Below are 21,560 nucleotides of genomic sequence, written 5' to 3' on the forward strand. Positions count from 1 at the left end.
ACGCACACCTTCACGAAATTCTACTGCGTCGACAGGGATTTCAGGGAGGAGTCAGTCAGCCAAGCATTGTTGGGCAACTTGTTTACTTGAAGGTGAGCCTGGTTAGGAGATGAGGTGCTTATGTTGAGCCTTGCCACCTCCTGTGGTTGTGCACGTGTGTACTGCTATGTATTGTTTATTCATGAGCATGTGAATCCATTCCAGACCCCATGCTGGAGAAGGAACAAGTTACTTACCTGTAACTGTTGTTCTCCAGCATGGGTCTAGAATGGATTCACATGCGAACCCTCCCGCCTATTCCTCTGCAGCTCTTCTCTGGGTCCTACTGCCACTTTACGTGCTACCAAATCTGAAGATGGCTGCCAGAGGAGGGGTTTAGGTAGAGGGCAGTCATTGGCTGGGTGTAGTATGACCCAGAGCTCACTGATTGGTTGTTAGGAGAAAGACAGTTCAGGAATGAAACTGAAACTGATTTTTCTTTTACCGAGGATTCCCAGCCTGACGACGGGGAATATTCATGTGCATGTGAATCCATGCTAGACCCTTGCTGGAGAACAACAGTTACAGGTAAGTAACTTGTTCCTTACATTCTGTCCATGACAAATCTGGAGAATAATCAGAAGATCTTACTCCCTCCTCCAAACTGACACTGCTTTGAGAGTCTAACTAAAGATGAGGAATATATGGGAGGACACTATCCATTCGAAGAACAAGTTACATACCTCTGGTAACGTTCTTTCAACTGGATGTTCCTCCCATGTATTACTCATCGCCCCTCCCAGCATATCCTGCTATGGAAATTACGTGCATTACACTGTACGCTCCTTCATTGTCTGATATTGTCTTTGCCACGCTAATGCCAGTGATCCTGTAAGAAGAAGGCGTAAAAACATAACTGAAGCTAACGGGCACTGCGTGTGCTATATATACCAGTGATGACATTGGACTCCACATAGAGTCCGTCGAGGGACATTGAGTTGACTGCATCAACGCCCAGCGCCCTCTGCCGAAATTTTTTCCGAACAGGTAAAGCTGAAATGGAAGATATATATCTAAAGATGAAGATTACATGGGTGGAACATCCAGTCGAAAGTACGTTACCAGGGCTAAGTAACTTGTTCTTCTTTTGGATAGGGCCATAGGGAGCACAGAATTTTTTTTAAACGAAACATTTTCCCTGTTGAGCTTTTATCTGTCCAGATTTTATCTTTGCGTAGTGCTAATTGCTTTGTTTAGGGTCAGAGAATTGTCAAGTCCAGGCTCAAACCCATTACATTCGTTCCCCAGCTGATTGGCTGGTTTTGTGTAAGAATACTTTCACAATTGCGCTACGTCATCCCATTTAGTCTGTTACATCCAACAGCTTTGCCCTCTACTGGGAAAGACGCTCAAGACCTTTTCCTGAGCCAGCCAATGACACTGTCCCTGGGAGTGATGTTTTTGCCAAAGCAGGGGGGAAAAATGGTTAACACTTCGAATGCAATTGTGCTTCCCCAAGGGAAACTCCTAATAGGCTGACAAATACTGATGCTACCCTTTTCCCCAATTTCAACATGGCTACATAGCAACCTATCATCACAGGGTAGCTGATTCTGCTTGTGCATGTTTTGCTTTTTAGGCCAAGCTCCCAGAGCTGCAGTCCTTTCCCTCTCCAGATCATGAAGCCATAACACAGAATGAAGAGCTTGTGTGGATGCCCGGGGTCAATGACTGTGATCTATTGATGTACCTGCGGGCGGCCAGGTGAGTTATTTAAAAACGGACACCAAAAAAGGCTTTTTCTTCTCATCTCAAGTCCATCATTACATCTAGCGTGTACTTGTTTATATTATCCCTCAGTATTGTGTGGAACTTGTAGAATAACTATATGACCCCATTGTATAGTGTGTAACCCCTATAATGTTATTGTGCTCATAATAGTCAAATTAATATATCAATCGGGCACAACGTCTTCTCTTGAAGCACCCAACCTCCTCCTATCAGTGCGTCTCTCTTCCTCCTCTTTCTCTGTATGGCCTTTTTTAAGTCGGCCTTCTCCCCACCTCCTCCGCCTCCTTGCTTGGTCACCCTAAGCACATCTGTTACATGAAAATTTGATTTTTGTATGTATAGTCAGATACCACTTTTAACTGATTGAGCTGAATCCGAGAAGGGCGAGTTGAAGTCCTTCCCCACTGAATTCTTCATTAGAATTCCAAACCTTTAACTGTATGCAACAGACGTTTGCGACTATTTCACTAGAATATCTCCACTGGTCTAAGTGTACCTTGTGTTTTGTTCCCACTCTCCAGGAGTATGGCAGCCTTTGCTGGGATGTGCGATGGCGGCTCGACTGAGGACGGTTGTGTAGCGGCTTCTCGGGATGACACTACTCTAAATGCTCTAAATACAGTAGGTTTATTGATTCATAATGGTATTCTCATAATTCACATTGTGATGTGAGATATATGATTGAGAGACAATTGCTCTTTAATATATTGGAACTCTGAGCAGTCCGTCGTTCTGTCCCTTGATCCTGTGCAGGCCTCTGTTGGTGCAGACCAACAATGACAAATATTTTTTAAAGAACAAGGAAAGAGGAAGTTACATCTGTTAATGGAGGAGTCTGCAGGCTTTGAAATTGGATTTGAAATGCATCTCCTTTTCTGATGGTACAAATGCACATGTAAAGTCCTCTGCTGGTGTAAAGACCGGAGGGGGGTATCTGTACTTGTGGTTGGGACAAAGGCACCGATCACCCCAGCAATGTTCTCTATATTGTATGAGCAACTAAGGTTTAAGCACTCGGGGGCTGATGCAGGCAGGTTCTGAAGTGCAGTGAGTCCCCAAGCCCCACAAAGGAACGTCCACACCGTTAGATAACACGGCTCCTTTATACAAGGTCAGGTTAGTTAGTAACCGGCGAGGGTCCATGAGCGTGTTAAAAGTGAACTCATTGGTCGTCGCTTGGGCCTTACCTGTCCAACAAGGCTCCGATGCTGCGGCGTCCAAGAGTTCTTTCCCGCGAGTGGCTTCCATGGAAAGGGAGAAGGGACTACCTTGTAGGGTTATATTGCCCAAGTAATATATATGTGTATACATATAAATAATAATTTGTACTCTGGCAGTTCTATTCACAGAATGGCTAATATATACACTCTATGTGGTACCACACAATACTGCAGGCAGTTTTAAATTGGCATGCAAATTCTTAAGTGAGTTGTAACAGCATAGATTAGGAAAGAAAGGCAGGTTTGTTATGAACAGTGACAGAATGCTTTCTTTAGACAAGATAAATAAGTCTATGTTAGGGCCCTCCACCTGGGTAACCTGTAATGGAAAGGTTAGGGGAGTAAATTATCTTTTACAGCCCAGTCCAAAATTGTCCAATAACGATCTACTTCCTTCTTAAAGGTTCTGGCACCCCAAAGTACCTGAGAGGCCACATGAGAACAGGAGCCAAGACTAATCTGGGACCCCTGGAAGATTCCTGTGGCTAGAAGATGCTCTTCCTCATCAGAGTACCTTTGATGCCGAAGTGGCAGTTTCTCGGTTTCACTTGAAGTCCTGGGAAGATGAAACCTGCCGTGGGCTCCTTAAAGGTTTGGCAGATGAAAATAAGACCCCTGGGAACCTTTGACTTCTGGAGGCAACAGGTGCATAGGTCACTTTTGATGTCTGGTTCGCATTATCGCTGTTTTCCGACTTTTTGTTAGTCGATTCTGCAGCCGCAGCACATACCTCTGGACGGCTTCTGGTGTGCTGGACTCTACCTCTGGAGTGGACCACAGACCCTCACCAAGTCTGGAGCCTTGGTATGTCTTTGTTGGATTCTGGTGGCGGGAAACCCACCGGCAGAGCTTCATTCAGTGACCCTGGACCTTCTCCGCCGAGACAAAGTGGTTAGTGATGATTGCAAGGATGTCCCTTGAAGTACTCTTTGGCAGTTTGGAACTATCGCAGCTCTGGCTGCCAAACAGCACTACGCCATCAAGGTACCCCCTATTATGGGCGGTAGACAGCAACGGCTTCCAGCAGTCACAAACGCTCCTCTGGACCCTGGCTGACACCAATTGACTTCTTCAACTCGAGATGTCCTGGTACTCCTCTTCAGTATTCACAAAGACCCTTTCTCTGGACAGCAGGCACATAGGACTCGCTTCCAGGGTACTTGTGATGAAGAGCCGCAGGTTGAACGAGGGTCCTTTCTTGCATCAGTCCTTGGAGCAGCCTTTGGATTTCACGAAGAAAGTGCAGCAACAGACTTCTCTTCCAGCTGGGCTTCAAGGAACAGCTTCAGGTTTTGACTTCAGCTTCTGAACAAATTGGTGAGTGAGAATCCCCTGTTTTACACATCTGGTCCCCATTCACTCCAGCTGAGCCAGGGTCCGTCAACCAATCATGTAGAAGGACATTCATGCAGGCAGGCAGCCAATCTGGCTCACAGCGTGTACCCATAACACAGCCCCTGGGAAGGCTCCAGTCAGTCTGACAGGAGGCAGCCCCAGAGCCATATATGATATTTCCACCCAACAGCTAGTCAGGAGGAAGGGACAGAACCAGGGCTTCCCAGGACTTTGAGAAACAAGTTAAAGGGCAATAGAAACCAAGATCCACAGTGGCAGTCTTGCCGTCCTTCAGGAATCCATTGATTCCTATGGCAGTGCCTGGGTGTCCCAAAAATGGAGGACACTCAGACACTGCCAAGTCAGCATGCAGCTGCCACCAGCCCATACCCTGCTCTGTGAGCAAGACACAGGTGCCCAAAACCACACTTAAGGGGCACAAGGGTGTACCCCCATCCATGGGTGCCATAAGGGTATCCCATGGGTGGTGTTCACCAACAGGAAAACATGAAGAGCTGCACTTCCAGAGGTCCAGGCTGGACTCTGGTGGCAGAAAACATAAAACCACATACAGAGAAGTGTCAGGAGAAGGACTAGTGTGCACTGTCCCTCCATAAGGCATACCCAGCATCACAGCGGGATTATTCTGGAAGAGCAAGTGTGGATAATATGATTGGACATGATTAATTTTATTTTTGAGTAAGTTTCTATCTCAGCAAGAGCATTTGTGACCAGATACTTCAGGAATGGGAGTCCGAAGCCTTCTTGCTGAAGAGCACAGGAGATATCCGACAGTTGCAGACACTTTTAGTCAATTCACTTCTTCAGCCCATCATCTTTACCTTATCTGCTTGTGTAATGTATCGTCTGCTTTCACTGGCAGTTTCATTGCAGTGGGAAAGAATGGACCCATAATTATCCAAAACAGCCAAGGGCATCCCTCGTGTGTGTAAGCCAGCGAGTGCCATGGGATTGTTTTAATTTATTTAAGGAAGATTGTTGTGCTTCAGCAACTCGTCTGAATTGTCTGTAATGCTTTGGAGACTTCATCAAAGTAACATATAGATAGTTCATCAATAAATTCAAATTATGTTTTTTTGTAATCCATCCTTCTCAGCCAACTCTAGTCTATGGGAGACACAGTGTACAGCTATTAGCTATCGTCAGTGCTCCTTGAACGAAGTTGCCATTCCCTTTTCTGGGGCAAAATTGACCGATGCACCATCAGCACCAATGCAGCAAAGCTTTTTCAAATGTACTTCAGTATTTGTATCTAAACTTAAAGCAGATCTGTAAGCTTCAAGTATTGAACATTTGAGAACACTGTTCGGTCTGTTGTTCTGTCCATATAGACTGAATATCGGAATGTTGACTCCCGGAAATGATGAATAAGTGGATCCTTCAAATTGTTTACAATGAAACAAATAAATGTGGCACATGCTTTGTCATTATTGTATGCTGCACCAAGATCGCAGCCATGTCGCTTTTCTAGATCTATGAGTTTAGGATATTTTGTAAATGGTAATTCGTCCTTAGCTATATAGTATGCAATGTCAAATAATTTCTCAATGCGATCTATAGATTTCCTGTTCATTTGAGTAATTCCCTTCTGAATTGAGCAAGCTATAGCAGATGTCTCTGCTACAACGGACACAGTGGCTTGTCTAGGTCCCTCTAATATGGCATTGCGTTCACTGTTGGTTTTAAAAAAATGTTTCCTGTGCCTCTGGTGTACGAGTCAACATTAACAATGTTTCCTACCTTTTGGGAGCACTGCCTGAGGATGTCTGGTTTAAATTTGCAAAATGTACACCATTATTTGGTCACTTGCCCTTCCTCTGACTCAAATTCAAACCAAGTTAGGTCACAGTTTTGTTCATGGGCTTGCCATCCTTTAAAAATAGTAACCCGGGAAAGATGGATTTTTCCTGGATTTTCTTTTGTTTGTTTAGGGTCATTTTCACTAATTTCATCAACTGGATTGTCATCAAGATTGTGTTTCCCTTGAAAAGTGAAGCCAAATGGTGTTAGTTTGGACATTGCTGCCCTACTTTAGTGCACTAAGAATTATACTGTGTGAGGTGGCATGTACACAAGACTGAACAGAATACAATGTTCTCAAAACAGTCAATTATGGCATGGGAAGCACAGTGGGTCACTTGTAGAACTGAGGTAATGGGCAGAAAACAACATTTAGATACTGTTCAATAATTGTGTTTTGAAAGCATTACCCCTAAGAGAAAAAAGAAAGGGGCTTTTACGATATAATAGAATTGGATTCCTAGAAACTGTATACAAGCTGCTTTAGTTGTCACCGTAAGGTTTCCACAGCTTCATATAGCTCTAGTCACCGATTTACCTGTGGTTATCTTAAACAAAGTTCCAAATTAAGGCTCTGGTCACCTCTGTCTGGTCTCTGAAATCATTTTCTTCCAATGCAGGCATTCTCTGTGGTGCTCACGCTTCAGTGAATAGCTGGGCTGGTAATGATGTCCTCTGTGGTGATCAGGTCTTGGAAAATTGCCACGGATTGCTGTTGTAGTCTGTGGTGTGCAGACCTCTGGAATAATATTGAATAGCTGCCGTAGGACTTTGTTATGGTGCACATGTAAACTTTTCTTTTAATACTTTATCCTTTCATTGTCCAAAAAAGGTTCCTATACAATGCTGCCATACATTACAAAAACATCTATCACTGATGCTCTTGAAATGCTTAGCCTTAGCAGGGACAAGAGGTTCTTCTCACCCCATCAGTTATTTCTTTAAAAGAGTGTCACTTCGCCCCAAAGGACTGGGGCACACCGGGTAACTGTGCCCTCTGATCAAAGGCTCACTCAGAAATATGTGATGCCTTGTAAACATGCTTTGGTTAAAGCAGATTTTAAAGCCCTCACGTGTGTCTGGCAGCAGACAGTCCACCCACAAAGCAGGTGTCCTGGGCTTCGCATTGAGCTCTTCACCTCGCGCTGAATCCCAGAGAAATCAGTCACCTAGTTGGTACCAGCAGAACCATTGGGGGCAACATCAGGCTGTCAGGGGCCACCATCGTCCTGCTAAATGTTGACCCTCTTCTGGGGCTTGAGAATGCAAGAGGAGAGTGGTCGCTGCTCCAATCGATGTAAGTACTTAATTTTACCATGCAGGAGCTTGCATGGTAAAAGTAAGTACTTAATATTTGTATATGCTTTAACACATCTCCAAGCCTTAAAATCTTAGCTAAGAGACATTAAACCAGAAAAATCACTGGTGTGCCCAGGATTAGACAGTTTGAAAATGCAGAGATTAGAAACGATCTCATGGCTGTAAAACATAGTAATCTAGCACTAAACCACAAATGCCTCCGTTGACAGAAGGTGTTGGCTAAACTTAGTAAATTGAAGTGGGTACTAAGTGTAAAAGCTGAAGCAAATAGTGTGACGCGTGCAACTTGTTTCACATAGTCCAGGTGTCAGTTTGCTAAAATGAGGTTCTGGAAATGTAATCCAGCTCTTCCTCTTGTATAGTCAGCAAACTGGCTCCATAACACAGATTTACCAAGTGGAATCAGTGTGCACATTGTTTAGTGCCCATCTAATTAGTTATAAAGACCGTTTTTTTTTGCTCATTCTGTATTGCTCTGGAGCAAGAGCAGCAGACGTTTCATGAGAAAGATTTAAAAAGTGCACATGGTAATGAGATGCAAAGATTTACAACACTACCTTCATTTGAATTTTTTCAAAATAAAGGTGACCGGACTGGTATCTTGCTAAATTGCACAAGATAGCAGACCTGTCACCTTTATTTGGAAAACATTCAAATGAAGGTAGTGTTGTAAATCTTTACATCTCATTTCCATGTGCGCTTTTTAAATCTTTATCGTGAAAAGTCTGCTGCTCTTTGATTGTCAGTGAGATCTAGTGGTCTGTGGATGCAAAGAGGTTTATGTGGGCCTAAAGGCAGCATAATATTTCTGTACGGTTTGGGAGAAAGCTATTTTTAGAAAAATCGCTGTACCCTTGTGTGCCCCTCCCCCACACCCTCCACCACCATTAACTTTAACCAAAAAAGAAAAACACTTCCTTGAACATTATGCTTTGCCAGCACTGGACCAGGCCTTCTTCTGCAAGGCCTCTGGAGAAGGCTTTTTCTGCCAGGGAAAGCGCCGAACAAAGGGAGGCCTGGGTGGTCCCTGCCTTAGCCGCAGCAGACCATGGTCCCCACAGGATCCCTGCCACAAGCAGCAAAGGGCTGAAGAGTCAGACCGAGGGTCGCCAGACAACAGGAAGGGGAAGGAGTGCAGGAACCCCTAAGGGTATAGGACGGGGTAGGGACGTGAGGTTTACCTCCACAAAGGGTTCTATAAAAGGTAGCACTCAAAGGGAGGCACCCTATTTGCCAGAACAACTACATTGTAGGATATAGTATATGCCCGCCCACACCAGAAAAGGACTTGAATGACCATTGTTAAATTGTCTGTTTAATTTTACAGGAAAACTGTTGCATTGGAGGTACATGGTGCATCCAGGCTGAAAGGGCTGTCAGCAACCACAAGGGACTGTGCAGTCACTGAATATGATGGCAGCGCGGCGGGGGCATAACCTCTGATGCGCCAGAGGGCATGTGGAGGGTGGTAATATAAAAGAAAAGTGAAGTGAAAGTAATTCAAAAGAAAAGGGAAATGGAAATGGAAAGGGCATGGGCGTGAAGGGTATTGAAGGGTTGGGAAGTAGAGTGAAGTACATGAAGTAGATGTAGTAGAGCGAAGTACGCATAAAGGTAAAGTGGCAGGGGGAAGGGGAGTCGAAGGGGCTAGCAAGAAAAAGGTGTAAGTGTGCCAGGAAACAAGTTAGGTTGGGAAGGGGCAGGGGTCCAAAAGGGTATGACAGCTGGGAGGAGGTTGTAGAGTTCATGGATGTGGGAAACCAAGGAAACAGGGAAAGGGCGTAGAGAGTGGGGGGGGGGGGACCAGGGGAAATCCAGAGAGGCGGCAGGAAGAGGGATGAAAGGTTAGAATCCAAAGATCGGGGAGAGGTACAGATACCTGGGGGACACAAGGTAAGCATGGAGGAGGACAACGGTTCGGGAGAACGCGAGGGATGAAGGCAAAATAATGGGGGAGTAAGGGGGCAAGCAAGAGAGAAGATTGCAACCACCAGAGAAGCGACAAGGGCAGGATAAATGGAGAACGTCGGGGTAGGAGCAACTGGGGAAGATGACAAGAATTCAGGGGAAATGGGCACTGGGTAGGATAGCAAGGCGCCTAGGTAACGGGGAAGGGCAGAAGAGGTCTAGGGAACGGGGAAATGAGTAACAGGTCGAAGCACTTGGGGAATATGAATAAGAAGAAAGAGCAAGGCACCTGGGAACAGGGAATGTGTGTGATGTCGGAGCCCTGGTGATTAAGGAAGAGGTTAGGTGCCCGGGGAGAGGAGTAAGAGGTGTAAGCGTCCAAGATGCCGGTTAATGGGGAAATTGGATTGGTAGACAGGAGACCGGGGAAAGGAGGAACCAAGAAAGAGATTCAAAGCACCTGGGCAATGTGGCAATGGGCTAGAATTGTTAGCAACCTGCCGGTCGCAGGCGGAGACCACCTATGGAAAGTACCAATGTATAAGGGCACCAGCTCGGAGCAGAATCCTGACACTGCACTGCCGAAACGGAACACCTGTTACCTTCTGCCCAATAAAGCAGCTGCAGCCTTTTCCATGCACAATACGAGTCCCGTTTACATTATTGCAGGGGATTTATAGAGGTTGGGGGGGCGGGGCTGCAACCGAGTGGGGGGACCAGAAAGGAAGGGGGGGGGGAGTGGTACTCAAACGGGGGCCCAATTTGGGCTGTTTCAGCTATATTGCTTCATCAGGCAACTTTCTTCCATGTGTAAGCAGGTTGAAGACTTTCTGGATCTTCTCCATTATTGGTGTGTGTGGATTATTTATCTTCAACAGGTCGGGCACATGAAAACCCAAGAAATTGCTCTGCCCACGACCTGCTGCACACTTGTTTTCACAGATCAGTTGTGCCTCCAAGCCCACCCCCTGTGTAAATCCACCAACGGAAATTATCTTTACCAGGGGGTAGTCTTAGTCGAGTAGGAGCACTGCCTTGAGTAGGTCGGGCTGTCACTATGTTAATTGCAGTCCCATGCTAGTGTCTGATCTGCTGATCTCCCAGTTCTGCTGCCATCTAGTAGCCGTTACTGGAAATTTCACTGAAATACTAGGCACTGATAACGGCTCCTGTATGCATTTGAAAACATCATTGTCGGGCGCTGTGTAAGCTCTACGGCCTCTACCAGGAACTTTTTAGCGCCCATCATCTCTTAATATTAGTCTTCATCGAATCCGGAGATCACTCGACTGGCTCTGCACACCCGCTATGATCCCTTTGCATGCAAGCCTAGTTATTCCGGAAGATCGGGGGAGGGGAGCGGCAGGAGGGACATACGCATTACACTAGTTTTTACTATTGGTGAATGTCTTCATGTAATTCTATCTTAAATAGCATCTCCCTGTGCTTCAGCTTCTACAAAAGAGAATACTCTCTTTACGTTTTGTACAATCTGTAAAATGAAATTCCCCTGGATAGATGCACACGGAGTGTGCAAGTACTGTCTCCCTCAGCATCACCACAAGGCTAGGTGTCAAGCTTTGCAAGCTCTTCAAAACAAAGTAGTTCAAGGATCAACGGTCCAACTGGGCGGCCCATGTAATGCAGGCTGAGGCATCCGTCTAATCTTCCGCCGCAAAGACACCAACACTGAGGCCAAGCAGGACAGTCCCAGTTTCGAAAGTGAAACCGAGGATACAACAGCAAGTTTGCCCATAAGCAAATCCTCTGCTCCGGAAGGCAGGCATCGGGCCCAGCTATGGAGACTACCCCAGGCAAGAAAAAGACTAAATACATAAAGCACCTACATGATGGTCTGTCTGGTTTGGAGACAGATTTATCTCTGCAGAGTAAAACTAAGCTCTGTGATCCACACAAATCCAGACTGAAACACCTAATTTACCAGTAACACAATGCGAATGTCGACAGATTTTTTCGAAATTCAGCTGTTAACAAAATCCAAACGATTTGCCGAAATTTCTGATGCGGAAATGCTTGCTGCAGTGAATGAAAACATGCCACAGGCAAAACAAAGAAAACTTGATCATATGACAGAGACAGGGACGGAACAGGTAGAGGAAACGGTCTCACAGATGCCAGAAACATCTACAGAAGCAAGCTTTAAAGAACCCGATACACACAGGGCAAATGCTGCCACAAACAGGCCATATCAAAGTGGCAACTCGATAAAGAAACCACACAGAGTGCAATTTAGCGATGAAAATGACATTGTCGCGTCTCATGTAGAAATCCAACTTCCTGTGACACCCAACACTGTTACAGAAACACCTATCTGTAGTGCCCAATTTGGGCAGTCAAATGAAGCAAACTCTGAGCACCAAAGGGAGGCTTCTGCTAGGCCATTGCCACAGGAACAAGATGTATTGCCACAGCCTCTGATGTCATAAGCCCGCAAAAAGTCAACATCCACACGCCGAGAGAAAAGAAAACCATCAACTAGCCCTCCCGCGGTAAACACAACAGGGTCAAATGACCAGCAAGGCACGGCGGAACAGGAAGTCTCATTAAATCAGAAAAGAAAGAACACACACTGGACATCGCTAGGAGACAACTCATTGCCATCTAAATCATCAAGAGCCCCGAGCATGCTGCAAACTCCGAGCAGGAGGCTTAGTGACTTCGCAAATATCTCTGGCAGAAACATGCCCCACAAACTCCTAGCACAACACAAGATCCTGCGTCAAAGAAAATGCAATTGCAAGGCATAATGTCGGTCATAACCATTGCACTCAACCCTTTTTGCAAGTTGTATGAAACAATGAACGAGTCAGTCAAAGATCAACAAGTCATCCTAGCTATGATCTTGACAAAAGTCTTGCACTTAGAGGGCTATATAACGGCAAAAGAGAACACTTTAACAAAGAAACGACAGACCAACTCATTAACAACATGACAATCAAAATTACAGCTTCAATCCACGAGTCAGTTCAGCGCAAACCGAAATGCAAGACAAATGATACAAACGAAGTCGGAACACAGACAAAGATAATCATTGATCTAACAGCGGAATAGAAAACGCCCGAAAATGTGGCAGTACCGACACAAGTCAAAGCCATAATTGACAAATGTCACATCAAGGACAAGGCGACCACGAATCATCAAAAACAGGTGGCTAAGGTGGTGTTGGTTCTAAACAAAGCACCTGTAAACAATATGTTGAAGTGGCTGAATCAACATATGCAATTTTTGACCCAACCAACTACAAAGACAAAGTCGACATTGGAACTGCCTCAGCTACACCATGCAATAATGTAGACTCTTTAAAAAATATTTGCAATAAACAAGATTCAGGAAATTCCTGGAGAACGGGGACACTGTCGGGGGCCACTTCATCGCCATAAGACAACAAACGAGAGTCCCATCCGCAATTCAGTGTCAGTAAGAGAAAACAGGCCAAAAGACAGAGAAAACAAAGACAGGCCTCTAGTGGCAACAAATTTATCAGAGGCATCAGACACAGCAGACACACTAATGAATCTCAGTGTGTATCCAGATGATGTTACAAACTTACTGACGACACCAGTGCAAACTAACCAAATGACGGAAAAGAGCCATCGCTTAGTGTACGGCGTACTGACAATTCTGAAAAAAAAACAAAAACAAAGCTCGAAAAGAGCGTGACTTTGAAACTCTCGAGGAAAATCGAAATCGTCTGACACATCGTTTCCAAATCTGTGAGGTGGAAACGTGGCACAGTGAAACGAACACCTCGGAGAGTAACACTGAAACAGAAACTAAAATTCAGAAGCAAAATAAGAATAGCACTGGAACCAAACATGATGTCAAATCTAGAAGAAAGAGAGAAAGTACAGAAAGGAAGTCGAGCCCTAATTTCCCAAAACAAGGAAAATCGCAACTCTCACACCAGGACACAAGAAGAAAGCCCCATGGTGATTCAACCGAGAGACAAGACTCAGTGACATCAAAAAATAACCATAACAAAGATTGTCCCATACGATCAGATAAAAGAGGGCAAAGAGAATCCGGAAGGAGCACGCGTTTCACAACCCATACAAGAGAAAAAAGAGAATGAGGCACATAGCAAATTCAACAAAAAAAAGAATTTCAGATGGATAATAAGTTGACACAAAGAAGCTGTAACAAAGAAGACATTCTTAACAGAAGATCTGTCCTGTCCATATTGCATCAAATTGATAATTTGCAAGAAATACAATCTTCAGACATAAAAATCGTGGAGCCGTGGCACAATCGAAATGGGGTAGTTGCTCTGCTCCATCTGGACTCCACCACGGTGTATAAAAGATCCAAAAACACAAACAGGACATCTACAATTGTAGATATTACACCGAAGAAATACCGTCTCAACAAGACCATAAATGCACGGAAGTTACCACAAATATGCATGAAAGTGCAACCAGGCACAGCCACACAATATCAGACCACAAGGAGTACGTCAAAAATCCCTTAGAGGAAAATCCTCAGAAGGAACACGGACCAACCAAGGCGCGGGACCGAGAACAGATGTATCACAGGTCATATAACGCCACTTGTAACAGAGAGCACAACACAACCAAAAACGGCCCATCACATTGTAGAACGGGTGAGAAAAGTCAAGTGACAAAAGAGCAACGGACACAACACTGAGAGTGCAATGACAAGAACATGCACGCAAATAGTAGGTTCCACCATGACTGAACAAAACAAAAAAGACATAACCCAAAGCAGTAAAACGGGGATATGGGCCTGGTTACCGAAAGCACTCGCCTTGCACCATAAGAAATATCCATGCCTGCGGGCTGGGACAGCGACAAGCGACCCGATTGAGGAAGGCAGAAATGAAATCACGTTGTGCTCCTGGAACACTCGAGGGCACTCACACTTGGCGGTACCAGGGGGCCTAATCTTGGAGAATTTGATATCATATGTCTCCAGGAGACATGGCTCCAGCAAACACCAACGATGGAAGGCTATCGGGTCATTTTAGCCCCAGCAGCAAGAGGATGTAAGGGGCGACCAACCTCAGAACTGATAGCAGCATGCCGCAACGGATCCGGAGCATCAATAGAAAAAATAGCTGCAAATCAATCAATTCTGGCAGTGTTAGTCTCCTGGCAAGACGAAAATAACCCAAAAATGGAACTCAGAAAAGCCATTATAGTCAACTTATACTGGAATCTGGCAACGATAATTGCAAAAAAATGTATCGGTTTATGTGAAGACACGATCGAAGTAGCCACGAATGAGCATCCCGTGACAACCATAAATGCCACATGTAAGGTTGCAAAGAATGCAACCACAGTCCGTCAGGCGTCCGAACAACGAGGCAAAGAATGGCTCCAGTTCACTAACTCGCGTGGGCTTCACAATCTAGATGATGCATTTCCAGAGGAAGACAGAATACCGACGTGGGATCGTTTACCTTCTGCTTCAACGATTGACTACATTTATGTTTCTCAGCCGTTATTATATATCATAAAATCATTCAATGTGCGGCGCACATCAACAAGTGACCATAATCTGCTTGAAACTTCGTGGCAATCAGTAACCAATAAGAATATGCAATCACAAACACAAATTGAGCCCACTGCACAAGGCACAAGGTTAAGAATAAGCGCCGCAGACATTGCTAAAGTGACGGCAAATTACAGCGCAGCCACATATTCAGAATCAGGTAATGTCATTGATTATCAACCTTTGTTGATCCCGCACATTCGGCGGAAAAAAGGAAATGGGTACACAACAAGAAGAAACACAAAACCTGCATACAACAAAGAGCTAACAGAGAAAAGGCGAGACTACAGAAGAGCGCTAAGAGTAGCCCGCAAGCAAATGACAACAGAGGTGTCAGAAGAAATTAAAGGCATAAAAAACAGGTATAAAGCCTGGGTAAGATCCCACAGAAACAAATTATACCAAGCAGATGCTGAACAAATAACCAAAGCACTCATCATGAATAACAACAGAGACTTCTGGTCTCTAATAAGAGACGCGGATAAAATATTAGACAATCAAATCTTGAATAGCATCAGTCAACACACCTGGGAAAAGCACTTTGAAACAGTATTTAAAACAGCTGTAACAGGACCTCTGAAAGAGCAACAATGCGAAGTAGCAAAGTGGGTTAACCTAGATAAGGAAGAGGACATTCTGGACATCATTAAGAAACAAAAAAACTCCAGAGCACCAGGCCCAGACGGCATCACCAATGCAGAACCGAAAACCCATCCAGAAGAATGGGCCAGACTGTTGAGTGCCATCTTTCGCCGGTGCACTGAAACAAGATCCATCCCCCAATCGTGGACTAAAGCCATCATCATCCCGATTTATAAGAAAGTCAGTCTAACGGATCCAGCGAACTTTCGCCCGATAGCCTTACTTGAAGTTATGGATAAGGTATATGCCTCATTATTAATGATCAGATTCCAAGTGTGGGCTGCTTCAGCAAAATGCAACGATGACTTTCAAGCCGGCTTTAAGAAAAACGCAGGCACTACATGTAACATCTTGGCGTGCAGTACACTAAAAGCCAAAACCTTGCAAAATAAACAATGCCTGTTTGTAGAATATATTGACTTCACACAAGCCTTCGACCGAGTCGAGAGACCTCTATTATGGAACAAACTAAAAGCCTGGGATTGTCCAGAAGCCATATTAGCCCCAATTCAAGCGCTTCATCGTTACACCTCAAGGAGAGTGCGACTCAGTCGAGAAGGTGAACTGTCAGCTGAAGTCAATAGCACACGAGGAGTGAAACAAGGGTGCCTGCTGGCCTCATCACTTTTCCTTACATATATTGGTGACATCCAAGAAATAGAGAAAACAACAAGAGCTTTTCTGCCAAAACTGGGAACAACGCAAATTGGCCATCTCCTGTATGCTGACGATTTAACAATATTTGATCAGACACAAATTAGGCTGCAACGCAAACTCAACGCCTTACAAGCGTATGCCACGGCCAATCACCTCTAAATCAATATAAGCAAAACAAAGATCATGATTCTTCAAAATCGTGAAAAAAAAAAAGCAATTTCAAGTGGCAACTGGGCCAAACTAAAATCGAGACTGTCACGAAGTTCAAATATCTCGGAGTGAGCATGGACAGCTCACGACAAGAGTCTGTGATGCAACTGGAATTACATGCAAAGATTAGTAAACTAGCGGCTCAAGCCAAAGCCATCAACAGTAAATGTTCCCTTAAGCCCACAATACATTTCTACAAAATGAAGGTGGTACTCGCTGTCACATACGGCATGGAAGCAATGCCTACGATTCCAAAGCAAGTATGGTCCAAATTGGAAGCATTCTTCTGGCGTAAAGTGCTTAGCTTACCCAATTCCACCCCGGGGGTAGCCATTAGACGAGAATTAAGCCTGCAATCAATAGAATGCACAGTGATTTGCAACACCATCATGTTATACAGGAAATGCAGACTGGACAACTGTAACAAGGTTTTCAATATGCTGAGATGCGAAATGGATACTAAAAACTGTGTCATGTTAACCTGGCAAGAAGAAAATCAAGCTGTGCTATCTGATATCACATCAAATGAAGAACAACTTATTGGCAATCCATGCAAAATTTTAAGAAAAATAAGACACTGACTGGGCAAAAACAATTGATAGTGCTGCGAAATTGAAACTCACTTTCCATCTTCCAAGCAACACACTAAAACGAAACGAGCTGCAGAGTTTCATAAAGGAATTTCCAAGCAGATCGGACCGTGATCTAATCTTGCGAGCGCGTCTTAACATATTTAAAACGAACAAGATACTGTACATTCGAGGCCAAGCCCAATCATACGGCTGCAGATTCTGCGCAAAACAATACACAACCACTAAAAGAGACCTTGAGACATCTACTTATGGCATGCGCAGCTACCGCCTCAATTAGACAGCAGTACCTACCGCAGATGGCAGGCTTTGATATTCTATCCGAAGAAAACACATGGTGGTGCAGGCTCATTGGAGGTGAAAAAACAACATGGCAAATTGCAACGGACAAAATGATAGAATATATTGACAACAATTTACTTAACGACAAAAGCAGTCATTAAGAACCTGGACAATCACAACACTGTAAATTCAATTGCACCCGGATACAACAACTGACTTGTGTGTTAGAGCTACGAATTTTCAAGTAAATATTGTATTGTAAAAATCTAATTTGATTAAACAATTATAATAAATAAAAATAAAAAAAAGAATTACCACAACACCTCTGCAACTAGCATACAGCGACTACCATCTGAAAGGAAGTGTGTATAGCTGGCCACACATCGACTCTCTATATAATAGCAATGTATCGCAATCCATCAACAACGCCCACACACGTGCCTGGCCTTTCTTTGTTCTGCTTAGTATAGTCGAGCCTAGCCAGCCGCCTAATTCCGCAAAATACACAGACGCATCTGCTAAACTATAAACCCCTTAGAATTTTTTACCGATGGAGTTCCTACCAGAAAAGCGCATTGAGGCCACATTAGTGGGGAAAGAGCACTATATAAATAACCAAATACAATACAATAACTACATGCCCGTTTTGTCACCTGCGCCAAGAAGAAAGACCTCAAACGAAATTCCAGTTTTTTCAAAGCATCTCGGCCATCAAAACTAACATCTCAAGCACCTGAACTATCGGTTTTAGTGCCTCATGACAAAACCAATATATCAACCTAAATCTAGCCAAGTTGCATTAAAGAACATGTTCCTCAGGTTACAGGATCTAAGGGAGAGGGGAAAGAGATTATTTTTCTTCTACAGTCTACTTCCACCTCCTGTACAAAGAAAATATTTGAGAAAACTACAACCAAATGTCCTCTTTTATGGAGTTTTTAGACATAAACCCCATTAGAAGAAAACCTATTGCTAAGGAAGATATTTTACCATCTAAAATGTCAAAACAGGCTACAACACCAGAATAGGAAGAGCTCTTTCAGGATGGGGATTGTACTGATGAGAAAGAGGGCACACTTGAAGAACCCTTTACTGAACCCAACGACTACCCTGTGCCTTCCCCAAATATTATTGACAAGTCAGTTTTGTCGTCCCCTTTAGATAGTTATATTTTATATAATCTGTTAAAGAAGGCTGCTGACTAATTTAAAATGGAAACACGTGTCAGAAGTGGGCATTGATTTAGTTGACAAAATACTAAATGAGAAGAAGCAAATAGGTTAGTACATTCCAAACGGAAGTCAGTGAAAAGGATAACTCCATCTCCGACCACTCCTGCACTTGCTAATCCGGTTAACCCCTGCATACAAAAGCATTTTAAACCTGCACCAACAGACCCTCTTTACATCAGCGGCCAAGTTACTCCAGACTCACTAAAAAAAAACAATAGCTATCAGTTGGCAGATCCGGGCTGCGAGCAGGGCGGCAAACCACAGCCACTGGAACCGGACCCAGGTGAGCTCCTGGGTGAAGCACACAGAGAACCGCGGTAGGCACAGGCTGGCCAGCCCCCTACCCGATACCACGTGAAACCGGCAGTTCCTGTGACATCCATTGAAGGGGTGCTGGCCCGGTGGCAGCCCCGGGGCCGCCCACTCACTATCTGCCATACTGGGATCAACAGACGTGGATCCTGCTCGTGCTGCGCTCCCCCACCCCCCCAAAGGGCAGGGGCGCTGCTGTTGGACCCCCTCCAGTCTGCTCCACACCCAGCGGGCGGACTCAAGAATGAACCGGGTCAGCACACCAGCCCTGCCCGACGAGGAACCACACTGCAGACACCAGAGGAGGAGCCGGCAGTTACCAACCCGCACCAGACATCCTCGCCCCCTTGAGGAGACCGCAATGGCAGTGAGGAGAGAATTGCCCCCATTCCCCCGGCCATACAAATGACCTCGTCCCTATCGGCAGAACTCAAGCCGAGGCGGACTATACATCCACGGCACGACAACGCACAGGCCTGATTGCTGGGCCCATACAGTGGCTTCTCCTGCCGCCAGAACTTGCACCACGTGAAGCCCCGCTTCTATCACCCAGCACTTCACCGGCAGAGGGTCACCCAACCACCCCGAGGGGAAACAGTGGCACCATAATCAGCTTAGCGCTCACAAGCTACGACATACGAAAGCGCAGCAAAAGAACCCGACTCGCGACACAAAAGACACACTCTTCAGGCCAACAAGTAAAGAATGCAGAACTGCTCCCAGGCGGTGACATAGCGCCACAGCCACACGTAGCAAGCGAATAGCCAGTTAAACCGCGAGGTGCTTTGAACAGTTAAGGAAAGAGTTCCTGTCCTGCACCGTTATTGCACCAGACGACCTTCAGCAGCCACTCCAGCCCCTGCCATGCCTGCTTCCATCCCGGTAGGCTGAGAGGCACCGCCTCGGGGCCTTTACCTCGCTGCAGACGGACCTGCACCCCCGTCCTTCAAGCAACACCTAGTCCTGGCTCCAGGCACTTGGCCACCCCGAGTGGGCACACCACACCGGTAACACTCATCAAGACCAAGTAAGTCAGAATCTCTGCCCTCAAACTGCCACGGCAAGGTGACGCACGCACAGTACATTAGAAACTCCAGGTACATCAGATCAAATCACACATCCAACTATACGTTAGAAGGTATACCCCCTCCTGGATTGTGCTTTTTTAAAAATAACCACCAAGGTGAACCACCCAACACTCATCAGTCCAACAGAAAACCAAACCTACCCAATATGGGAAAAATTGACAAATCCGAATGGAAGCTCAATTTTGAGGCAGGGGTAGCGGCCAAGACCCGGCGACAGGCTTGAAAATCCCTCGCCTAGGTCATAGAAGAGGAAGAGGCACCAACTCTGAACGTGGACATAAGAGAAATCCTACTTGATCTGAAAGCCGGCATTGGCAATCTTGACAACAAAATAGACATCCTGTCCTCCAAGGTAGTCCAAATTCAACATAGGCTAGACAAGCACGGGGACAGGCTAGATGCAGTAGGACAGGTCTCAGTCCTCGATGACAGCTCGACTTCGCTCACGACAAGGGTCGCTATGCTAGAAGGACAGATGAAGACAGTCATCGCCAGGAACGAAGACTTGGAAGGACGCGCTCGGCACAACAATACAGGTTGGTCCGAGTACGCGAACAACACCACCCCAATAAAATGGAGGATCTGGTAGAAAACATCTGCAAAGACCTTTTCGGAGCGTCAGCACTCTAACAACTATTTGTGGTCGAGAGAGCCCACAGGGTCCCCGCCCCAAGACCAATCGTAGCCAAGCTCCTCAACTATAAAGACCGGACACCATCCTACGCCTGGCTAGAGACAAAGGCGAACTCCACTACAATGGCGACACCATTCAGTTATTCCTGGACTTTTCACCAGCTTTGCAGGCCCAGAGGAGGTCCTTTGCAGGAGTAAAGCGCAGACTACAAGACAACCAACTTCTATACTCCATGCTGCTCCCGGCCAAACTTTGTATCCAATATGATGGCAAAGCCCAATTCTTTAATTCACCCGATGAGGCAAATGCCTTCCCAGATCGGGTTGCAAAGCTGCAGACAATAACCCTTCCCAGGAGAGACCGCACGAGGAAGAACCCACCTTGAAATCACTGTTTACCTGGCTTGAATACTCGCTCCAGAACCCGACAAGACTAACCGCAACGTTCAAGGAGTGCCTTATTTATTGGCAAGCCGCTAGCGCCCCAAGCACAGCAATAAACTCACATGTTATTACTGGGGAGGGGCAAATTTACGGGCATGTTGGGGGTTGCTCGTGTAAAAGGGAGGGAGAATAAGGGTGAGTTGGGGGTTGCCCTAATAAGAAAGGACACAGTTCCGAACATGCACCAACCAAAGTCCAGTCACCTATCCTCCGACCCGGCTGAAACCCACTGTCCCCAGCTTGCGCTAGACTCCCCGAGTGCCAGCAACTTACAACCAAAGAGGAAACGTTCCACCCGAACCAAATCCGTGGGGAACAGCAAAATGTCTGCCAAAGCAATAGAAATCAACCAGCAAGTTCAACCTAGCCACATGGAACATTAGAGGAGGCAACCAGCCAACAGAAACTTGTAAAATAACCCAATACTTGCGCAGGCATAAGATTGATGTTGCGTTGATCCAAGAGACGCACCTTCTACCGAGTTACGAAGGTGGCTGGTCCCGAGAATGGGGATGTCATAGATATTTCGCCTCATACTCCTCCTTTGCCAGAGGAGTCGCTATC

The 21,560-nt window shown here is 45.4% G+C and overlaps 1 protein-coding gene across 14 annotated transcripts in view; it reads left to right on the forward strand.

Annotated features, from left to right (window-relative positions):
• The window catches only part of RERE (arginine-glutamic acid dipeptide repeats), a 2,107,422-nt gene that overhangs the window by 1,047,531 nt on the left and 1,038,331 nt on the right, over positions 1–21,560 (forward strand). For all 14 annotated transcript variants that reach the window (XM_069610039.1, XM_069610046.1, XM_069610044.1 and 11 more), the window contains 2 exons: positions 1,619–1,743; positions 2,292–2,391. In XM_069610039.1, coding sequence (XP_069466140.1) covers positions 1,619–1,743; positions 2,292–2,391 — 225 coding nt within the window. The remainder of the gene's footprint in view (positions 1–1,618; positions 1,744–2,291; positions 2,392–21,560) is intronic.

This window comes from Ambystoma mexicanum, chromosome 8, assembly GCF_040938575.1.
Source record: "Ambystoma mexicanum isolate Mex_15411 chromosome 8, UKY_AmexF1_1, whole genome shotgun sequence".
In the NCBI taxonomy this organism is placed as follows: Eukaryota; Metazoa; Chordata; class Amphibia; order Caudata; family Ambystomatidae; genus Ambystoma; species Ambystoma mexicanum.